The sequence below is a fragment of the Lathyrus oleraceus genome, chromosome 4, assembly GCF_024323335.1.
Source record: "Lathyrus oleraceus cultivar Zhongwan6 chromosome 4, CAAS_Psat_ZW6_1.0, whole genome shotgun sequence".
NCBI lineage: Eukaryota > Viridiplantae > Streptophyta > Magnoliopsida > Fabales > Fabaceae > Lathyrus > Lathyrus oleraceus.
Window position 1 is genome coordinate 245,535,323 of NC_066582.1, and position 22,570 is coordinate 245,557,892.

General features: G+C 40.8%; 1 protein-coding gene across 1 annotated transcript; it reads left to right on the forward strand.

The window, feature by feature from the left end:
- Positions 1–18,908: 18,908 nt before the first annotated feature.
- Positions 18,909–19,517, forward strand: LOC127136890 (uncharacterized). The gene has a single exon (XM_051063401.1). The coding sequence runs from the start codon at positions 18,909–18,911 to the stop codon at positions 19,515–19,517; it is 609 nt and encodes a 202-aa protein (XP_050919358.1).
- The last annotated feature ends 3,053 nt before the right edge of the window (positions 19,518–22,570 follow it).

Genomic DNA, 22,570 nt, shown 5'->3' on the forward strand with positions numbered 1-22,570 from the left:
TTGAATTGTTGGTGTTTAAGTCTTTTGTATTCGAATCATGTGTACTTGAAGTTAAATCCTTTTGTATTCGAATTTGATTTTGATTAATGGAAGTTGTCATTTTGGGTCTCAATTATTACATGTTGTTCTTATATTCTAACATTGCTGGAATAAATAATAAAGATAACTAAGAGTTTTGCAAACAAGATGCATCCACACATGCATTCATACATTTTCAAAAAACAGAGTCTCAGTCTGTCCTTTCTTCCTCCAGTTTCACGCTGAATTTTCAACACCAGTATAATACTCGTGCCAGAGCTCGTCAAAGAATGGCAGATCAAGAGCATGAATTAGAGCGAGTGAGCTCAGAGCTCGAAGACCTACATGGAAACATGGGTCAGGTCATGGAGATATTACAGGTCATCAGGGCAAAGTTAGACACCCAAACGACGGTTGTTTCAGAAATCGTCGGCCCATCGATTGAACCCCAACCTGCAAGGACGGTACCAACAACATGGCCAACCTATGGTTTACCTCCCGGTTTCAAGCCTACGGTGGAAGGCGCCCCTGGTTTTGCACCATCCGCTCAGCAGACTGCTCCTCTACCGACCATCAATGAAAATCATCCAGTGGTTCACACGTTTGCACCTCCTCTCGTTCGTGCACATGTGCAACCCTACTTTGAGGATCAACAACATGCTCCGGACTTTTCAGACGAAGATGAGGAAAGACAGGAAGACATAAGAGGGATGAAGGAGAATTACCAGATGCTTGAGAAGAGATTGAGGGCTATGGAAGGGGACCAAGTTTTTGGTGCTACTGCTAAGGAGATGTGCTTGGTGTCGGGTCTTGTGATTCCTGCGAAGTTCAAGACCCCAGATTTCGATAGGTATGAGGGCCACTCGTGTCCTAAGAGTCACCTTATTATGTACTATCGAAAAATGGTTGCGCATGTAGAGGATGACAAGCTTATGATACATTGCTTCCAGGACAGCTTGAGGGGTGCTCCCTCCAAGTGGTACTTAAGCCTTGATCAAAGCAGGATTCGTTGCTTCCAGGACTTATCTGATGCCTTCATCCAACATTACAAGTATAACATGGATATGGCCCCAGATAGGAGACAACTGCTCAGCATGTCCCAGAAAGACAAGGAGTCTTTTAAGGAATACGCGCAACGATGGAGGGAAGTGGCCTCGCAAGTCGAACCACCTCTGGCTGAGAAGGAGTTAGCAGATTGGTTCATGGATACAGTCAAACCTGTGTTCTATGAAAGAATGGTGAGTAGTGTATCTGCGAGCTTCTCTGATCTGGTCGCCGTGGGCATAAAGGTCAAGATGGGATTGAAGAATGGAAAGATGGTGACTACCTCTGAAACATCTGGTAGTAATGCCAAAAAGTTTCCTGGAGGGTTTCAAAGAAAGAAGGAGGGTGATACAAATGCAGTGTCAACCAGTCAAAGGAGGAGTCATTCATGGAAGAAACAACACCAATTTGCTCAACAACAACCGATTTATCCAGTACAATATGTTCAACAACCATATGTGGCAGTAGTCACACCAAATTTTAACCAATCACAAGCTCATGTTTATCAACCCGCTCAACAAGCGCCGATATACCAGCAAGCGCCAGCGCCACCTGCTTATCAACAGCCGAGGGCACAGGCTCCTCGTCCACAAAATCCTCAAAATCAAAATAGGGTACAGAGAGGTAGACTTCCGTTTGCTTCAATCCCTATGACATACACTGAATTGTACCCATCATTACTACAGAAAGGGTTGGTGACTCCCAGATCTTTGGGTCCTCCACCAAATCCTTTACCTCCATGGTACAATCCAGACGCCCATTGTCCTTTCCATGGGGGTGCCCCTGGACATGATTTAGAAGGATGTTATGCTTTAAAGCATATTGTGCGAGACCTGGTTGAGAAGAAGATTCTTTCATTTCGAGACGTCGGACCCAATGTCAAGAGCAACCCTTTGCCAGCACATGGTGATGTTAATGCCGTCGAGGATGCTTCTGATGTGTGTATAATCAAAAACGTGGAAGATGTTAAAACTCCGCTGCTAGCGCTTCATGCAGGATTGGTGGGGGCTAGATTGATTGACACATGTCACGACAACTGTGAGGAATGTGCCATTCATCCAAAAGGGTGTAAAGTGGTACGAAATGACATTCAGAATTTGATGAATCAAGGTGTTTTACAAATTTTTGGTCCAACAATAAATGAGGAAGTTTCAGTCATTGAACCCGTTTTTAATATACCAGAACCGTTTGAGGTAACTTATCACAGAAGAGACGTTGTTCATCCGTCACCCGTGGTAGTTTGCATGCCTACCCCATTTCCTTTTGAAAGCACCAAGGCGGTACCCTGGAAGTACGACATAACAGTGGTGGATGGAATGGTAGATGGAAAGCCCAAAATTGCTGAAAGTAAGGAAGTTTTGGAGAATGTTGACACTGACGTCACTAACATCGCAGGGACAAGCAGGATGACCCGCAATGGTCGGATTTATACTCCCGATTTTAATGTGAACCCTCAAGAGCCAACAAGGGGAGTTGCAAATGTAAATCCTACCCCAGAACATGGAGGGGCACAGCCGGCTGCGCAAACAGATGAAGCAAGTGAGTTCCTAAGGATAATAAAGAAATCTGACTACAAGATAGTTGATCAGTTACATCAAACACCATCAAAAATATCTATCTTGTCGTTGCTTCTGAATTTCGAAGCTCATAGGGAGGCTCTGTTGAAAGTGCCTGCTCAGGCTCATGTTACCCAAGATATAACGGTCGGCCAATTCGATGGAGTGGTCGCCAATATCACAGCCTGCAACACTCTAAGCTTCAGCAATGAAGAGTTACCCAAGGAGGGGAAGAATCACAACCGCGCTTTGCATGTATCCATAAAGTGCCAAGAAGATGCTCTGGCCAGAGTTTTAGTTGACACTGGATCATCCCTCAATGTCCTACCAAAGAGGGCACTTGCTAAATTATCTTACCAAGGTTCGGAGTTGAAACCTAGTGCGCTTGTGGTGAAAGCATTTGATGGCTCTCGAAGGACAGTAGTTGGGGAGGTAGAGCTACCAATACAGATCGGACCGCATGTATTCCCCATCAATTTCCAAGTCATGGACATAAATCCAGCTTATAGCTGCCTTTTGGGACACCCATGGATACATGCTGCTGGGGCAGTGACTTCTACTCTGCATCAAAAGATGAAGTTCGTTGTCGATAACAAGCTCGTCATTGTCTCAGGTGAAGAAGATTTTATCATCCGTCAACTCTCCTCTTTCCGTTATATTGAGGCCGATGAGGATGCCTTAGAAACCTCTTTTCAAGCACTTGAAATATCCAATGCCACACTTGAAGAAGTTAAGGATCCTGTTGAGAAAACCAGTTTGTCATTCGCCTCTTTGAAGAGCGCAAAATCAGCAATTGAAAGTGGAGGCCCTGCAGGTTGGGGGAAAGTCATCAATGTCAATGAGAAAAATGACCGTTTTGGTTTGGGGTACAAGCCTTCTGATAATGGAGGAGCCCTGGTCCCTGCAAAGGACCGTGTGCGGAGCATACAAGAAGTTTTCCTGAGCAAAGGATTTATCCATGGAGATCAAGTTGGAGCAGTGGAAGATGACACTGAAGATGGAGAAACATCAAACCTGATATACCGATGCGAAGCATCCCTAACAAATTGGGAAGCAGTTGAGATTCCAAAAGTTTTTCCTGTGTCAAAGTAATTTTTGTTTTCCTTTGTGGTTTTGAAAATCCTTAGCTCTGCCCAAGGCTAATGGATCATTTGTAGGGCCCCTTTTGAATTTCAAAAAATATCATTATGACAAATAAAGAGCATTTTGTTCAAATTCTTGTCGTTCATTTACTTTGTTTTTCTTTCCTTAAAATGGCAACGCTTTCAAAAACTACAAAAATATTTTTTATTTCTTTTGCTTTTTATTTCCATTTTACTAAAAAAAACCCTCATTAAAAAACATGCAGAATAATCAATAAACCAGTTGAATTCGATGACCCCACTACTTCCTATAATTTTGAACTCCCCATCTACCAAGCGGAAGAGGATAGTGAGGAAGATTGTGATTTCCCTGAAGAATTAGAAAGGATGCTAGAGCACGAGTCAAAGGCCCTTCAGCCGCATCAAGAACCAGTGGAAACAATCAACCTTGGCACCGAGGAAGACAAGAAAGAGGTCAAAGTTAGGACTACACTTGAGGCAAGCATCAAAGAAAGATTGATCAAGTTGCTACATGAATATGTAGATGTATTTGCTTGGTCGTATCAGGATATGCCAGGTTTAGATACTGATATTGTGGTCCATAAGCTACCGTTACAGCCAGATTGTCCACCAGTGAAACAGAAGCTCCGAAGAGCGAGACCCGACATGGCTCTAAAGATTTGTGACGAGGTGAAACGTCAATTTGATGCCGGTTTTCTAGCAGTTGCAAAGTACCCTCAATGGGTAGCTAACATAGTACCTGTACCAAAAAAGGATGGCAAGGTCAGGATGTGTGTTGATTATAGGGATTTAAACAAAGCAAGTCCGAAGGATGATTTCCCCCTGCCACATATTGACACTCTGGTAGACAACACTGCTAAGTTCGCAGTCTTCTCCTTTATGGACGGATTCTCAGGTTATAATCAAATCAAGATGGCTCCAGATGACATGGAGAAGACCACTTTTATTACCCCTTAGGGCACATTTTGCTACAAGGTGATGCCTTTCGGTCTCAAAAATGCCGGGGCAACTTACCAAAGAGTTATGGTCACTCTTTTCCATGATATGATGCACAAGGAGATAGAGGTTTATGTTGACGACATGATCGCTAAATCTCAGAATGAAGAGGATCATATGAGCCATCTGAAGAAGCTATTTGAACGCCTCAGAAAATTTAGATTACGATTAAACCCTGCAAAATGCACGTTCGGTGTTCGTTCAGGGAAGTTGCTTGGTTTCATTGTTAGTCAACGAGGAATTGAGGTGGACCCCGACAAGGTCCGAGCTATACAAGAGATGCCTGCTCCACGCACCGAGCGAGAGGTTAGAGCCTTCCTGGGACGTTTGAATTATATCTCGAGGTTTATCTCACATATGACGGCCACATGTGAGCCTATCTTCAAATTGCTTCGAAAAGATCAAGCAGTCGAATGGAACTCTGACTGTCAAATGGCTTTTGAGAAAATCGGACAATACCTGCAAGAGCCCCCTATTCTAATTCCACCTGTCCAGGGGAAACCACTCTTTATGTACTTAACTGTGCTTGAAAAATCAATGGGATGTGTGTTGGGACAACATGACGAAACCGGTCGAAAGGAACATGCTATCTATTATCTGAGTAAGAGGTTTACCGATTGTGAATCCCGATATTCACTCTTAGAGAAAACTTGTTGCGCTTTAGCATGGGCCGCTCGTCGTCTAAGACAATACATGATTTGCCACACTACTTTGTTGATCTCAAAAATGGATCCAATAAAGTATATCTTTGAAAAGCCTGCTTTAACTGGAAGACTCGCCCGTTGGCAGATGTTACTATCTGAGTATGACATCCAATATGTATCTCAGAAAGCCATTAAAGGAAGTGTGTTGTCTGATTACCTGGCAAACCAGCCCGTTGAAGATTACCAGTCGTTGAAATTTGACTTCCCTGCTGAAGACATTATGGTAGTAAAGGATTGTGAAATCCCAGGACCTGATGAAGGACCTGAACCCGGATCTCGGTGGAAGCTCATGTTTGATGGTTCCTCCAATCACATAGGGCATGGCGTAGGAGCTGTCCTGTTGAATCCAAATGGTGGATACATTCCTTTCACAGCAAGGTTGTGTTTTGATTGCACAAATAATATAGCAGAATACGAGGCGTGCATCCTAGGCATTGAAGCAGCAATTGATCTCCGAATCAAAACCCTCGAAGTATATGGAGACTCAGCCTTGGTGATATACCAAGTCAAGGGCGAATGGGAAACTCGTGATACCAAGTTGATCCCATATCGTGCCTATGTCATAGAATTAATAAAATACTTTGACGAAATCACCTTCCGTCATATCCCGAGAACTGAGAATCAAATTGCTGATGCTTTGGCTATGTTGGCTTCAATGTACCAAGTCAGATTCCATAATGAAGCACCTCTCATTCAGATCGAGCGGAAAGTTGAGCCTGCCTACTGCCAGTCAGTTGAAGAGGAAGCTGATGGTAAACCCTGGTTTCACGACATCAAATGCTTTTTGAAAAATCAAGAATATCCAACAGATGCAACAACCCTTGACAAGAAAACATTGAGGAAGTTAGCATCCAAATTCTTCTTAAGCAATGGTGTGTTGTACAAGAGAAATCACGACATGATTCTGCTCAGATGCGTGGATGGACGTGAAGCAGACCTGTTGATCAAAGAGATTCATGAAGGATCCTTTGGAACTCATGCCAATGGGCATCCCATGGCCAAGAAGATTTTGAGAGCTGGTTATTACTGGTTGACCATGGAATCCGACTGCTTCAATTATGCTAGAAAATGTCATAAATGTCAAATCTATGCCGACAAGGTACACGTGCCTCCGACCCTGCTAAATGTTTTGACGTCACCTTGGCCTTTCTCAATGTGGGGCATCGACATGATTGGCGCCATCGAGCCTAAAGCTTCCAATGGTCACCGTTTCATCCTGGTTGCCATTGATTACTTTACCAAATGGGTAGAAGCCACCTCTTACGCTAATGTGACAAAACAAGTGGTTGCACGGTTCCTCAAGAAAGAGATCATTTGCCGTTATGGGATTCCAAACCGGATCATCACAGATAATGGGACGAATCTGAACAATAAGACCATGAAAGAATTATGCGAGAGCTTCAAGATTGAGCACCATAATTCTTCACCCTATCGTCCAAAGATGAATGGTGTTGTTGAAGCCGCTAATAAAAACATCAAGAAAATCCTGCAAAAAATGGTGAAAACCTATAAGGATTGGCATGAAATGCTACCCTTCGCACTGCATGGATACCGGACTTCCGTCCGCACTTCAACAAGGGCAACCCCGTTTTCTCTGGTATATGGGATGGAAGCAGTTCTCCCAATTGAAGTAGAGATACCTTCAATGAGAATCTTGATGGAGACCAAGCTAGAAGAGGCTGAGTGGATTCAAAATAGATTTGATCAGTTGAACCTCATAGATGAGAAGCGAATGACTTCTTTGTGCCATGGACAGTTATACCAGAAACGGCTTAAAAGGGCTTTTGACAAGAAAGTACGTGTTCGGGAATTCAGAGAAGGAGACCTCGTGCTTAAGAAGATCTTGCCAATACACAAGGACTCACGTGGGAAGTGGACTCCCAATTATGAAGGCCCATATGTTGTGAAGAAAGCCTTCTCCGGAGGCGCCTTGATTCTCACAACTATGGATGATGAAGAGCTCTCACACCCCGTGAACTCTGATGCAGTTAAAAAATACTATGCCTAATAAAAACCCGCTAAATCGAAAACCTGAAAGGGCGATTTAGGCAAAAAAGGGTATCCCGGTGGACTGAAAACCCGAAGGGGCGGTCCAGGCAAAAGTTAGGGATGAATAAAAATGGTAGCTCGCTAAGTTGAAAACCTGAAAAGGCGACTTAGGCAAAAACGAGCGTCCCGGTGGATTGAAAATAAACCCGAAAGGGCGATCCAGGCAAAAGTTAGGGGCAAAAGGCATAAACTGCGTCAGTTGTTATTGATTAACACCGAAGAATTTGAGGTGGAAGATTAATCCAATCACTCCCCTTAGGAGCAAGGTTTTGGGGGAATCATACCTATTAAGGATGTTAGTGGTCACTGAATTCAATGTAAACTTTTCCTTATTGCCATTTTCCAAAAATTGTAACACTCTATGGAGCTACGCCATTTGTGTGCTACCATTCTTGAATAAAATACAAGTTTTCCCAATCATTGTTAGTTTGTGTTCATCTACGCTTTTCTTTGTTATGCAAAATGTCATTTATTTGTTAATAATGAAGTTTTGAAACTTGAAAGAGAATTTGGAATTTAGTAAAAAGAACAAAATTACTTTGATATATGTGAAAATCAAAGGAAAATCATTTGTTTCCCCGAAAGCCTCGAAGTTGCATAAATATTCCTGGATCACCAACAAAAGTCCCCATGGAATATAACTCATTGATCCTCTAGAAGGATGGACCTTTGGTTGTTTATAACTGTCAATCATGATAGTTTCTCCTCTGGATGCGCCTGTTAATTGTACGGGTATGAGTATTGGTGTTGAGGAATCAGAATCTCTGTAAACAGTCCCTACAAACTCCCGATCTGCCCAGTGTCAGCATTCTCATAATCATGATCATTCATATATCATGCATAAAAGGAAATTCAAATCATGCATAGCCGAAATGTACTTCGTGCTCATTTTGCATTGACTCAGGTCTTGTTGTCGATCCTATGATCCTATGACCTTTGATTCCAGTTTGTATTTGGTGCCCTTAAACCCACATCCGGTTTTCGCAGTCATTTTCAAATCCAATTTTTGTTCAATACCATTCAGGTCATATATGAACCTATTGTTGAGCTTTATTCCGGTGTCAGGTCATACTTGAACCTGTTCTGAAGTTTTTCCTTTTGTTCAATACTATTCAGGTCATATATGAACCTGTTGTTGAGCCTTATTCCGGTATCAGGTCATACTTGAACCTGTTCTGAAGTTCTTTCCTTTTGTTCAATACTATTCAGGTCATGTATGAACCTGTTGTTGAGCTTTATTCCGGTGTCAGGTCATACATGAACCTGTACTGAAGATTTTTTTCTCTGTTTGTTCAATACTATTCAGGTCATATATGAACCTGTTGTTGAGCTTTATTCCGGTGTCAGGTCATATATGAACCTGTACTGAAGATTTTTTTTCTCTGTTTGTTAAATACTATTCAGGTCATATATGAACCTGTTGTTGAGCTTTATTCCGATGTCAGGTCATACTTGAACCTGTTCTGAAGATTTTTTCTCTGTTTGTTCAATACTATTCAGGTCATGTATGAACCTGTTGTTGAGCTTTATTCCGGTGTCAGGTCATACTTGAACCTGTTCTGAAGTTTTTCCTTTTGTTCAATACTATTCAGGTCATGTATGAACCTGTTATTGAGCTTTTATTCCAGTGTCAGGTCATACTTGAACCTGTTCTGAAGAGTTTTTCCCTGTTGTTCAATACTATTCAGGTCATACATGAACCTGTTGTTGAGCCTTATTCCAGTGTCAGGTCATATATGAACCTGTTCTGAAGATTTTTTCCCTATGTTTGTTCAGTACTATTCAGGTCATATATGAACCTGTTGTTGAACTTTATTCCGGTGTCAGGTCATATATGAACCTGTTCTGAAGATTTTTTCCCTTTGTTTGTTCAATACTATTCAGGTCATATATGAACCTATTGTTGAACCTTATTCCAGTGTTAGGTCATATATGAACCTTTTCTGAAGAGTCCTTCTCTATGATTGTTTCAGTGTTGTCAAGTCATATATGAACCTACTGTCGAGCTTTCATTCCAGTATTACCAGGTCCTATATGAACCTGTTGATACACTCTTCTTGAATTTTTCCGAGCTTGTTAGGTCATACCTGAACCTGCTGTCAGAACTTCTTGATATTCCCCAACGTTGTCAGGTCATATATGAATTTGTTGTAGCATCTTTTCCTTTATTCGGGTTTAGTAAGTCATATGTGAACTTACTACCGAAATCCCTTGTATTCTGAGTACTGCTTATCAAATTCCACTTCGATTACTCCCCAGTGTGTGTCTGATTCTCCAGCAGGACTGTCTTCCCCAGCAAACTTGTTTTTTTTTTACCATTTGTCTTTCTCCCTGTGGACCATCAGCATTCCCCACAGGTTGGTCTGTCTAGTAGCATCTCCTGTCAAGGGTCTACCATATCCCTAGCAGATAAAATTACAAAAAATCATGCATCCATGCATATCATGTCATATCATATCATATCATATCACATCATGTCATAGGGATTCAGGATCAAAATTCGGGTCTCCTTAGTATTTAACCATCTCCCACTATGATCATATGAAGAGTGTCCTGCTTCATATTCTCTAGTTGAAGATACTTAAATAGGGGCAACTGTCATACCCCAATTTTGATCCTGAATTTTTTCCATTTTTTCATTTTTTATTTGGCACTTGGCCTAAAATTCATTTGCATACATTCATGACCAAAGACAATCATCCATTTCCAAACATTGGTTATTATCTAGCTTTTTTATCATGGTGTTTTTTGATTGCAAAATGGATTTTAGTTATTTGACTTTTTTTAATTTTCAATTTTAATTTAATTTAAAAGTAAATCTAATTCCAAATTTCAAGTTAATCTTAATTGTTTTTTTTTACTAATGATTCAAACTCTAATTGATTTTAATTTTCAAATAAATGTTAGAATTGATATCAAAGTAACTTTAACAAATTATAGATTAATTTGATTTTATTTGGTTTTATTGGTTTTTTTTTAATTGACATTGAGATGAGTCTTAGATTATTTCTAAAATCCATATCCATTTCTATAACCACAAACTCATTTCATTCGAACCAAGTTTGTTACAACCATTTATTCATGTAAATGTCATAAGTTTCCGACACTAAATAACCATTGCATTTGTCAATTTCATTCCAATTCCAAAATACATTTGCGCTCAAAGCGCATAAATCATAAAACCATGACATTACACAAGCATTACAACATTTCCATAAATTACAAAGTCATGTTCCAAATTGCATTTCACAACATTTTCTTACAAGTTCATCATATTACATAAATCCTACAAATACAATCTTAATGAACAATCAAAGCTACATCAAGAATCTAAATTCAAGCATTCCAATAATTCATTCCAAAAAAGAGTTCAACAACACATCAATATCATAACAGAAGGTTTCAACATCACTTTCCAATTCCTAATAGAACCTTCAACCCGCTCACTCTATTTCGTTCCAAAATGATGTTGCAAATATGAAAAATTCTGCTGAGTTTTCTTCCTGTACTGAATTTCTAAAGACTCAACCATGTAAAAGTTCCAATCAGCTTCCCCATATCAAGTGCGAAGATTTGGTCAAAAATAAGCTCAGCGGTAATGGCAAAAATTATGGTCTAATTACTTCCACAATGGAAGGTGTACCATTGCAACGTAAATCATCAAAATCTAATAGGAGTAACAGTTCAGGTTCGAAAAGACCACGGATGTCCCAATCAGAAGATTATACAAGCCTTAATGGAACTGAAGAGTCAAAGGATAGTTTTGACAAGCTTGGATCGAATAATCTAAAGTGTACTTCTCCAACAAGGACTGTCGGTCTTCCACAAAGTTCTGTTGGAATGCTTCCAGCTCCATCATCAGCAGCAGTACCCAAAACCAAATTTCAAATGAAGATTCAAAGATTTATTAGTAGAAATAAAAAGGAAAAAATCACATAAAAGTGTAAGGAAGGGTCAGACATAACTGGAGTTCCAACTAAGAGGTTGACAGTGAATTGTTCAATGAGAATGACAGTACATAACCCTGTATTTTTTTCCGGCATTTATGTCAGCTCCAAGTCGGTGAATCTTATGTATTCTAAGGTTACAGTTGCAACTGGTGAGTTGAAGAAATATCATCAACAACGAAAGAGTCGCAGGACAGTATCTGTCAATATACAAGGAAGCAAAGTTTCAAGCCGTCGACATTCGATGCTTCTTGAACCAAATGGACAAAAGAATACACTTGGATTTGGTCTTGAACTTACCATGACAAGCCTTACACTTGCATCCTGTCATCACCCTGCAACAAAGCCATAGTGAAATCACAACGGCATCAACCAAATCATGATCAAACATGGCACATACATGGTGAATTTGACAAAGTAATGCACATGAATTTTGGTTTTCGCACTCACTTCGACACATGTTCCTGCAGTAAAACAAGATATGTTTAAAATGCTACCAACTGCACCAACATCATAAGAGTGTGCTCTTGGAAACTACAACCAATTTCTTTGTTTCCGGTCCACCATGTCACCTGGCCAAAACCTCCAACCTGCCATCAAATAGAACCAATGTCAAACAATGCAAAGGATCCAAGAAAGTGGAGCCAAAGCAAGTGAAACTAGATAGAGACCAAGGTAGCTTCAGAAGATAATGCCTACTTACAAGTTTTGACAATCAAAGAGAATGCTCAGACGGAGTTGGCTAAAGATTCTTCAACATTAGCCGTAACAATGAAAGATTCACTGCAACTGAAAGTTCAACCTTATCTGTTTGTTCCCATGCTTCAATGCAGGACTCTGTCAAGTCTCCAATTGAAGATATAAATATGATATGTGAGAAACTAAGAACCTCAGTTGGCTTTGGAATTATGGCACAGACTCGTCCCTGTCCACAGAGCCTTCACATTCAGAAGTTTAAGTGGTTAACTATAATACATTCTTTGAGAGTTGAAGAAGTTGAAATGATTGCAGCTCAATGGTCCAAAATAAATGCAGTGGTTAACATAAAAACCAGGAATACATTGCTGCCATTGTACATGACAAAGAAGTAGCTATATCGGAGCTTGAGTCTGCAACAAACAATAAAAGGCAAATGGTTAAAGCCAATTGGAATCGAAAAAAAACAGGACAGACAATACAACAGCTTCACCAATTCCATATGTTAATTCACCTAGGTCTTCTACAAATATGATGAATACGCCTTCTCCTCAGCAGCAAACATCACAACTGCAGCAGCAATAACCAACAATCCGCATCAACAAGTCCAAACAAAACCAGTACACAATTGAACCCAAACGTCCATAACAGACCATTGAACCTGAACCAAACCGCTCTTGAATCTTCAATAATTTTTTCACTGCAGTAACATAAAGCAATCAGCAAGGCAGTAATTTTTTTAAACAAATTCCCAAAATGGAATAGAGACAAAAATGAAGAAGAAAGCACGAGCTCAGAATATCATTTTCGGGTTTAGCATTAAACAGGGCAATTCGATTATGAGTACATCCAAAGTAATCTGCAAAGATACTCTTCTGGAATACCAAAGACACCAATTGAAACCCTAATCGGCAGAACATAAATAGGGGGGAGAGAATCAGTAAAGGAGGATGAAAAATCGGTGGCTACAATTCAAAAAGAAAAAACCCTAAAAGATCAAGAAGAGGAGAAGGTAGAACGAGAGATAACCGGCAGAGCGAAAATACTCACTTCAGATACACTTTCCAATCGTAAGCCTCCGGTAAAGTTTTCTCTCTTTCATTTCTTTCTTCTAACCTCCAAGAAGGTAGAAACTCCGCTTTGCTTTATTGATTCTTGGTTTTTCGTTTGTTTGCTTTGTCGGCGCCCTGCTTGCGATTCGAGCGAATTCTTGAGTCATAGCTCGCTCTCCTTTTAGATCCAGAAGGTTGTGTCTGTGTTGAAGTTTGTTTTGAGAACTCTCAATACCGGTTTTTATGATTGGTGGTGTACGAATCTAGCTGGTTTTATCAACAGTCACTGTTTTAATCCTGTGAATATTGGGAGGAGGATTTGTGTTTTGGGACTGGCACCATAGCATTAATGTCATTGATGACATTCATCTCCCTTGCTAACCCTTCATATCTCGCCAGATTAACCGTATCCCTTGTTCCGTCACCCAACAGCCATGCGGCTAGGGTGACCGTTGGGATTTTTTTTTCTCCGTTCACACGAGGGGGATATTTTGGAATGGGCCTCTTTTGACCCGAGTTTGGAGCTTAGGATTTTTGGGCTTTAGTTACCCCCAGCCCAGCGGCTCATGCTTGGGCCTTCTCGTTTTCTTCCTTGGGGAGTTCTCGGTTAGAATTTAGTTTTGTTTGGTCTTAATATAGCAGTAAGCAAGTCATGGTTTGGTGAAGGTGGAGATAACCCTCTTCATCTTTGGTCCTGGGTTCGATACCCAGGTGTGTTTGTTTTGGTTTTTTTTTTTTTTTAACATTTTGGATTTTCTCGCATTTTCTTTAATTCTCACATTTGATTATATGGTCTTACTACTTAACTAACATGTTTCTATTGTTTATTCATTATTATTTTTTTTTCATTATTATTTTTAATATAACTTAGGTGATTATTCTTTCTTTACTCGTGCTTGCTACTTCGTTTGTACAAATCATTTATTTTTATGTGTGAGTTGTGTTTTAATCATGATAAATCATCTCAATTTCATTGATAAAAAAAACCGTTCAAAAAAAATTATGATAAATATCATTTAATTCTCGATTCAATGTCGAGCCCATTTCCACACCCTTGTAAGTCGATTGCTTTTAAGCATCGCCGTCAACCTCACATGGCTTACTCTTGGGCCTTCTTACAATGAGCTCTTAAGCAACATCAACTTAATTTTCAATAATTTCAAACCTCGGTACTTTATTTGTTTTAATTTAATATTCAAATCATTTTCTAAATAAAAGTTGAAAGAAAAAGGTTACCTGGATGGAATGTCCAGTCGTAATCCCGAATATTTGGCTCAAGTTGTAAGAGCTTGCAAGCCGTTAATATTCGTATTCTCTTTAACACTCTAATATTCAAAATCATTTTCTAAATAAAAGTTGGAAGAAAAAGGTTACCTGGATGGAATGTCCAGTCGTAATCCCGAATATTAGGCTCAAGCTGTAAAAGCTTGCAAGCCGTTAATATTCGTCTTCTCTTTAACACTCCAATATTCAAAATCATTTTCTAAATAAAAGTTGGAAGAAAAAGGTTACCTGGATGGAATGTCCAGTCGTAATCCCGAATATTAGGCTCAAGCTGTAAGAGCTTGCAAGCCATAAATATTCGTCTTCTCTCCAAAATAGTTATGAATATCTAAACCATTTTCTTAATAAAGTTGGAAGAAAAAGATTACCTGGATGGAATGTCCAGTCGTAATCCCGAATATTAGGCTCAAGCTGTAAGAGCTTGCAAGCCATAAATATTCGTCTTCCCTCCAAAACATTCATAAATATCCGAATCATTTTCTTAGCAATATTGGAAAGAAACAGACTGCCTGGGTGGAATGTCCAGACGTAGTCCCGAGTATTAGACCCAAGCTGTAAGAGCTTGTAGGTCACAAGTACTCGTCTTTCAAACTTCAAAATACCTAATTCCTACCTTAATACTTTTTCAATAAAGATGGAAATGGAACATGGTGTATACCGTGCACTCCTGAGACTAGGATTCGAGATGTATATCTCGCTCATCCAAGCTCTCGCCATCACTCAAAATACATCCAACCAATCAAACTCTTTTTTTGCCGCCGTGCGATTAATCGAAAACCTTTTTCATAAACGAAAGATATATTGTCTTAAGTGATACAAAACAATGTTTCGGCCACGATTGTTGAGTAGAGATAAATGACGCTTTTCCGAATGTAGATTTATAAATCCGTTCGATGTGTGGTATGCGTCCACTCCTCATCTGTTTTGGGTAAAACAATGTTTTCGTCGATTAATACAATATGGCTTTCGCTAAAATCGACCAACAAACAAACATTTTTCTACCCAGAACTACGTAAGCCTTGATTTCTCTTTTGAGATACGTAGGAGCAGGATTCGTAAATCTTGTCAGGCCCACTAATAAAAAACTTAGGTTTAGTCCTTCGTCAAAAATCCAAAAACATTCTCTTCTCATCCTTTCTTTCTTTCCCACCTAATAATTCGAAAAGCCTAATATTTCAACTAACACTAACGCACACGACTAACCTAATGGTTCCCGTTGAGTACAACGGACGTAAGGGGTGCTAATACCTTCCCCTTGCGTAATCGACTCTCGAACCCTGATATTGGTTGCGATGACCATATCTTATCCTTTCTTTTGTCTTGGGTTTTATCGATATTTCCCCTTTCCTTTTTAGGAATAAATAAAGTTCGGTGGTGACTCTGTTCAGTCCATCATTGCGAGCGTGCGATCGCGCTTCGCTTTGAAGTCGTATCCCCATTTTTTCGAGGTGCGACAGATGGCGACTCTGCTGGGGACAAGAACATCCCTAAGTGAGTCAAGCCTAGTTAGGTCGTTTGTGTGCCTTTGTTTGATTACCTATGTGGCTTTTCTTTATTGTTTTTACTATCTCTATTGTCATATTGATATGAATCTGTCGTATTGGTTCGATTATGGTTTGGTACTTGGATACTCTGATTGCAAGTAAGTTGCCGTAAGCTTCGATATTTTCTTTAGGGTCCATGACTATGAGAACCATTTGTAGAACCTTAGTTCTTGAGAGGATGTTGTCGCTCGGCAAGTAAGTTGCCGTAAGCTTCGATATTTTCTTTAGGGTCCATGACTCTGAGAACCATTTGTAGAACCTTAGTTCTTTGCCCAACTAGGAAAGATGGTTGCGTAGTGTGGGTCTCCGAGATGTATTTCTCGTTGGATCGATGCGAGAACCTCACTTAGAGTAGATTCTTTAGATGGAGTTGATGCCCGGTAAGTAAGTTGCCGCAGGTAGCAAACAGTCTAATGGATCCATGCCTCTAGGAACTTTTTCAAAAAAAAAACCCTTAGACCATACCTGGTGAGAACCATGTTCCATACAAAGCAATCAGACTTATCCATGCCTTAAGCCTATTGAACCTATACAAAAAAAATGCATTACATTCATACATTGCATCAACATCATAAAAAAGCAAGCTCTTAGTTGTCTCTTATTTGTTTCAGGAATTGAGAACTTGAAAATGACAACTTCAATGAGACACACTTTCACACTTAAGTACAAGGAACCTAAGTTGGACAGTCTGAAGGATTTGATCTCTGATTTGTCTCTCAGCAGACGTGATGAGTTTGGAAAAAGCTATGGGAAAATTTTGAGCCTTCTAAATAAGAAAGCTGACTATGGAATTATTGGCTCTCTGGCACAATATTATGATCCACCTCTACGCTGTTTCACATTCGCTGATTTCCAGCTAGCTCCTACTTTGGAAGAAGTTGAGAGGATCGTGGGTCTCAAGTTGAAAGATTTTAATCCGTTTCCAAAGCTCGAAGAAGATATGGGCCCAAAGAAGATAGCTTCAGCCCTAAGTATCAATGTCCCGACTATTCGAGACAATTGGGTTGAAAAAGGGGGTTGCAAAGGTTTTGCCGCAATATTTTTAGAAGATTTAGCCCCGAAGTTCAAGAAAAGTGGAAATTGGAATGCATTCTATGCTGTGTTGGCTTTATTGATCCATGGGATTGTGCTCTTCCCAAATGTTGAAAAATTTGTGGATCAAGTGGCCATAGAAGTCTTTCTCTCTGGCAATCCAGTACCATTTCTCCTAGCTGACTTTTACTATGCCCTTCACGCTCGACATGAAAAGAGGGGTGGAATGTTGTTGTGTTGTGCTCCGTTGCTTTACACTTGGTTCATGCAACACATGCCCGAAGAAGGTCCTTTTGTGGCAAAAGAACTTAAGTCTCCCCAGAAATTAGCTTCTCTCACCGCAAGTTCCATCAGATGGTATATCCGAGAGTGGGAAACCCCAGACATTATAGTCAGTTGTGGGGAATTTCCTAATGTACCGTTGTTGGGAACCAAGGGTTGCATCAACTATAACCCTATGTTATCTCGATTACAACACGGTTACTCCATGGATGGTCCTCCTGACGCAAAGGACTTACAGCCATTTGTGCTCTCTGACATCCAAGCCAGCAATCCTGATGTAAGAGCAGTACGAAAGGCTTGGTTAAAGGTTGTAAGAAAAGGTAAAGAGTTTGGAAAAAGAAACGTTCTTGCCAAAGAACCTTACACGCAATGGGTGAAAGAAAGAGTTGAGAAAATCCAGTTGCCATTTATCCTAAAGGCTCCAGCTTTTCCTAAAACTCCTGAGCCCGAGCCCATACTCCCTGAGGACATGGAGAAACTTGCTACTAAGGTTAAGGAGCTCGAAGTGGAGAATGCTGAATTACGAATTCAGATGAACCGAGTTATCTTGGAAAATCATAATTTGAAAGAGGAACGTAAGGGAAAAGCCCAAGAACTTGAGGATAGCAACAAGAGAGCCCGGCTATTGGAAGACCAGAAAGATGATCTTGATCATATCCTATTAGGTTCCACATCAATGATCCGAACCAGGAAGGAAGAGCTCAAGAAAGCTGAGTATAGGATCTGTGAGTTAGGGAGACTGTTGGATAAATCTCTTATGGATAAAAAAGAAATTAAGCTCGACTTTGAGGCACAAATCCGTGACTTGAGGGACGCTCTGAAGAAATGCGAGGAAAAATTGTCTCGCGAGATACTCCAAAAGGAAGAAGCTGAAAGAAACTGTCACCATCTCAGGTACCAGTTGGAAGAAGCTACTAGGAGGTTTGCAGTTTTGGAGAGCCAAGAAGGTGATGCAGCCTACTTACTCCTAAAGAATGATTGTGTGTACTGGAAAAGGTTGTATAGAGAGGCTAGAGCAACCTTAGATGAAGATCAAAAGGTCATCCAGAAACTCCAAGAGCTCTATGTTGAATGGAATGGCAAGTTCCGCAACTTAGCTAGGTTTGTTAACCTAAATATGTTGGAACTCCCAGAAAAACTCCAGGAAGCGGACTGGTGTATGTGTCCAGAAAACACACCTCCTCAAGTTTTCAATTTCGTCAAGTTTATCAAGAAAATGATGAATGAGCTCACCACAGATCTGGCTACGATCATAAGAGCTGAGACAGAACTTAAGTTTACTTGTACTTGAATTTGAATTGTTGGTGTTTAAGTCTTTTGTATTCGAATCATGTGTACTTGAAGTTAAATCCTTTTGTATTCGAATTTGATTTTGATTAATGGAAGTTGTCATTTTGGGTCTCAATTATTACATGTTGTTCTTATATTCTAACATTGCTGGAATAAATAATAAAGATAACTAAGAGTTTTGCAAACAAGATGCATCCACACATGCATTCATACATTTTCAAAAAACAAAGTCTCATTCTGTCCTTTCTTCCTCCAGTTTCACGCTGAATTTTCAACACCAGTATAATACTCGTGCCAGAGCTCGTCAAAGAATGGCAGACCAAGAGCATGAATTGGAGCGAGTGAGCTCAGAGCTCGAAGACCTACGTGGAAACATGGGTCAGGTCATGGAGATATTACAGGTCATCAGGGCAAAGTTAGACACCCAAACGACGGTTGTTTCAGAAATCGTCGGCCCATCGATTGAACCCCAACCTGCAAGGACGGTACCAACAACATGGCCAACCTATGGTTTACCTCCCGGTTTCACGCCTACGGTGGAAGGCGCCCCTGGTTTTGCACCATCCGCTCAGCAGACTGCTCCTCTACCGACCATCAATGAAAATCATCCAGTGGTTCACACGTTTGCACCTCCTCTCGTTCGTGCACATGTGCAACCCTACTTTGAGGATCAACAACATGCTCCGGACTTTTCAGACGAAGATGAGGAAAGACAGGAAGACATAAGAGGGATGAAGGAGAATTACCAGATGCTTGAGAAGAGATTGAGGGCTATGGAAGGGGACCAAGTTTTTGGTGCTACTGCTAAGGAGATGTGCTTGGTGTCGGGTCTTGTGATTCCTGCGAAGTTCAAGACCCCAGATTTCGATAGGTATGAGGGCCACTCGTGTCCTAAGAGTCACCTTATTATGTACTATTGAAAAATGGCTGCGCATGTAGAGGATGACAAGCTTATGATACATTGCTTCCAGGACAGCTTGAGGGGTGCTCCCTCCAAGTGGTACTTAAGCCTTGATCAAAGCAGGATTCGTTGCTTCCAGGACTTATCTGATGCCTTCATCCAATACAAGTATAACATGGATATGGCCCCAGATAGGAGACAACTGCTCAGCATGTCCCAGAAAGACAAGGAGTCTTTTAAGGAATACGCGCAACGATGGAGGGAAGTGGCCTCGCAAGTCGAACCACCTCTGGCTGAGAAGGAGTTAGCAGATTGGTTCATGGATACAGTCAAACCTGTGTTCTATGAAAGAATGGTGAGTAGTGTATCTGCGAGCTTCTCTGATCTGGTCGCCGTGGGCATAAAGGTCAAGTTGGGATTGAAGAATGGAAAGATGGTGACTACCTCTGAAACATCTGGTAGTAATGCCAAAAAGTTTCCTGGAGGGTTTCAAAGAAAGAAGGAGGGTGATACAAATGCAGTGTCAACCAGTCAAAGGAGGAGTCATTCATGGAAGAAACAACACCAATTTGCTCAACAACAACCGATTTATCCAGTACAATATGTTCAACAACCATATGTGGCAGCAGTCACACCAAATTTTAACCAATCACAAGCTCATGTTTATCAACCCGCTCAACAAGCGCCGATATACCAGCAAGCGCCAGCGCCACCTACTTATCAACAGCCGAGGGCACAGGCTCCTCGTCCACAAAATCCTCAAAATCAAAATAGGGTACAGAGAGGTAGACTTCCATTTGCTTCAATCCCTATGACATACACTGAATTGTACCCATCATTACTACAGAAAGGGTTGGTGACTCCCAGATCTTTGGGTCCTCCACCAAATCCTTTACCTCCATGGTACAATCCAGACGCCCATTTTCCTTTCCATGGGGGTGCCCCTGGACATGATTTAGAAGGATGTTATGCTTTAAAGCATATTGTGCGAGACCTGGTTGAGAAGAAGATTCTTTCATTTCGAGACGTCGGACCCAATGTCAAGAGCAACCCTTTGCCAGCACATGGTGATGTTAATGCCGTCGAGGATGCTTCTGATGTGTGTATAATAAAAAACGTGGAAGATGTTAAAACTCCGCTGCTAGCACTTCATGCAGAATTGGTGGGGCCTAGATTGATTGACACATGTCACGACAACTGTGAGGAATGTGCCATTCATCCAAAAGGGTGTAAAGTGGTACGAAATGACATTCAAAATTTGATGAATCAAGGTGTTTTACAAATTTGTGGTCCAACAATAAATGAGGAAGTTTCAGTCATTGAACCCGTTTTTAATATACCAGAACCGTTTGAGGTAACTTATCACAGAAGAGACGTTGTTCATCCGTCACCCGTGGTAGTTTGCATGCCTACCCCATTTCCTTTTGAAAGCACCAAGGCGGTACCCTGGAAGTACGACATAACAGTGGTGGATGGAATGGTAGATGGAAAGCCCAAAATTGCTGAAAGTAAGGAAGTTTTGGAGAATGTTGACACTGACGTCACTAACATTGCAGGGACAAGCAGGATGACCCGCAATGGTCGGATTTATACTCCCGATTTTAATGTGAACCCTCAAGAGCCAACAAGGGGAGCTGCAAATGTAAATCCTACCCCAGAACATGGAGGGGCACAGCCGGCTGCGCAAACAGATGAAGCAAGTGAGTTCCTAAGGATAATAAAGAAATCTGACTACAAGATAGTTGATCAGTTACATCAAACACCATCAAAAATATCTATCTTGTCGTTGCTTCTGAATTCCGAAGCTCATAGGGAGGCTCTGTTGAAAGTGCTTGCTCAGGCTCATGTTACCCAAGATATAACGGTCGGCCAATTCGATGGAGTGGTCGCCAATATCACAGCCTGCAACACTCTAAGCTTCAGCAATGAAGAGTTACCCAAGGAGGGGAAGAATCACAACCGCGCTTTGCATGTATCCATAAAGTGCCAAGAAGATGCTCTGGCCAGAGTTTTAGTTGACACTGGATCATCCCTCAATGTCCTACCAAAGAGGGCACTTGCTAAATTATCTTACCAAGGTTCGGAGTTGAAACCTAGTGCGCTTGTGGTGAAAGCATTTGATGGCTCTCGAAGGACAGTAGTTGGGGAGGTAGAGCTACCAATACAGATCGGACCGCATGTATTCCCCATCAATTTCCAAGTCATGGACATAAATCCAGCTTATAGCTGCCTTTTGGGACACCCATGGATACATGCTGCTGGGGCAGTGACTTCTACTCTGCATCAAAAGATGAAGTTCGTTGTCGATAACAAGCTCGTCATTGTCTCAGGTGAAGAAGATTTTATCATCCGTCAACTCTCCTCTTTCCGTTATATTGAGGCCGATGAGGATGCCTTAGAAACCTCTTTTCAAGCACTTGAAATATCCAATGCCACACTTGAAGAAGTTAAGGATCCTGTTGAGAAAACCAGTTTGTCATTCGCCTCTTTGAAGAGCGCAAAATCAGCAATTGAAAGTGGAGGCCCTGCAGGTTGGGGGCAAGTCATCAATGTCAATGAGAAAAATGACCGTTTTGGTTTGGGGTACAAGCCTTCTGATAATGGAGGAGCCCTGGTCCCTGCAAAGGACCGTGTGCGGAGCATACAAGAAGTTTTCTTGAGCAAAGGATTTATCCATGGAGATCAAGTTGGAGCAGTGGAAGATGACACTGAAGATGGAGAAACATCAAACCTGATATACCGATGTGAAACATCCCTAACAAATTGGGAAGCAGTTGAGATTCCAGAAGTTTTTCCTGTGTCAAAGTAATTTTTGTTTTCCTTTGTGTTTTTGAAAATCCTTAGCTCTGCCCAAGGCTAATGGATCATTTGTAGGGCCCCTTTTGAATTTCAAAAAATATCATTATGACAAATAAAGAGCATTTTGTTCAAATTCTTGTCGTTCATTTACTTTGTTTTTCTTTCCTTAAAATGGCAACGCTTTCAAAAACTACAAAAATATTTTTTATTTCTTTTGCTTTTTATTTCCATTTTACTAAAAAAAACCCTCATTAAAAAACATGCAGAATAATC

Coding starts and splice junctions, on each gene's coding strand:
- LOC127136890 (XM_051063401.1), top strand. CDS start 18,909: ATGGCAGACCAAGAGCATGAATTGGAGCGAGTGAGCTCAGAGCTCGAA.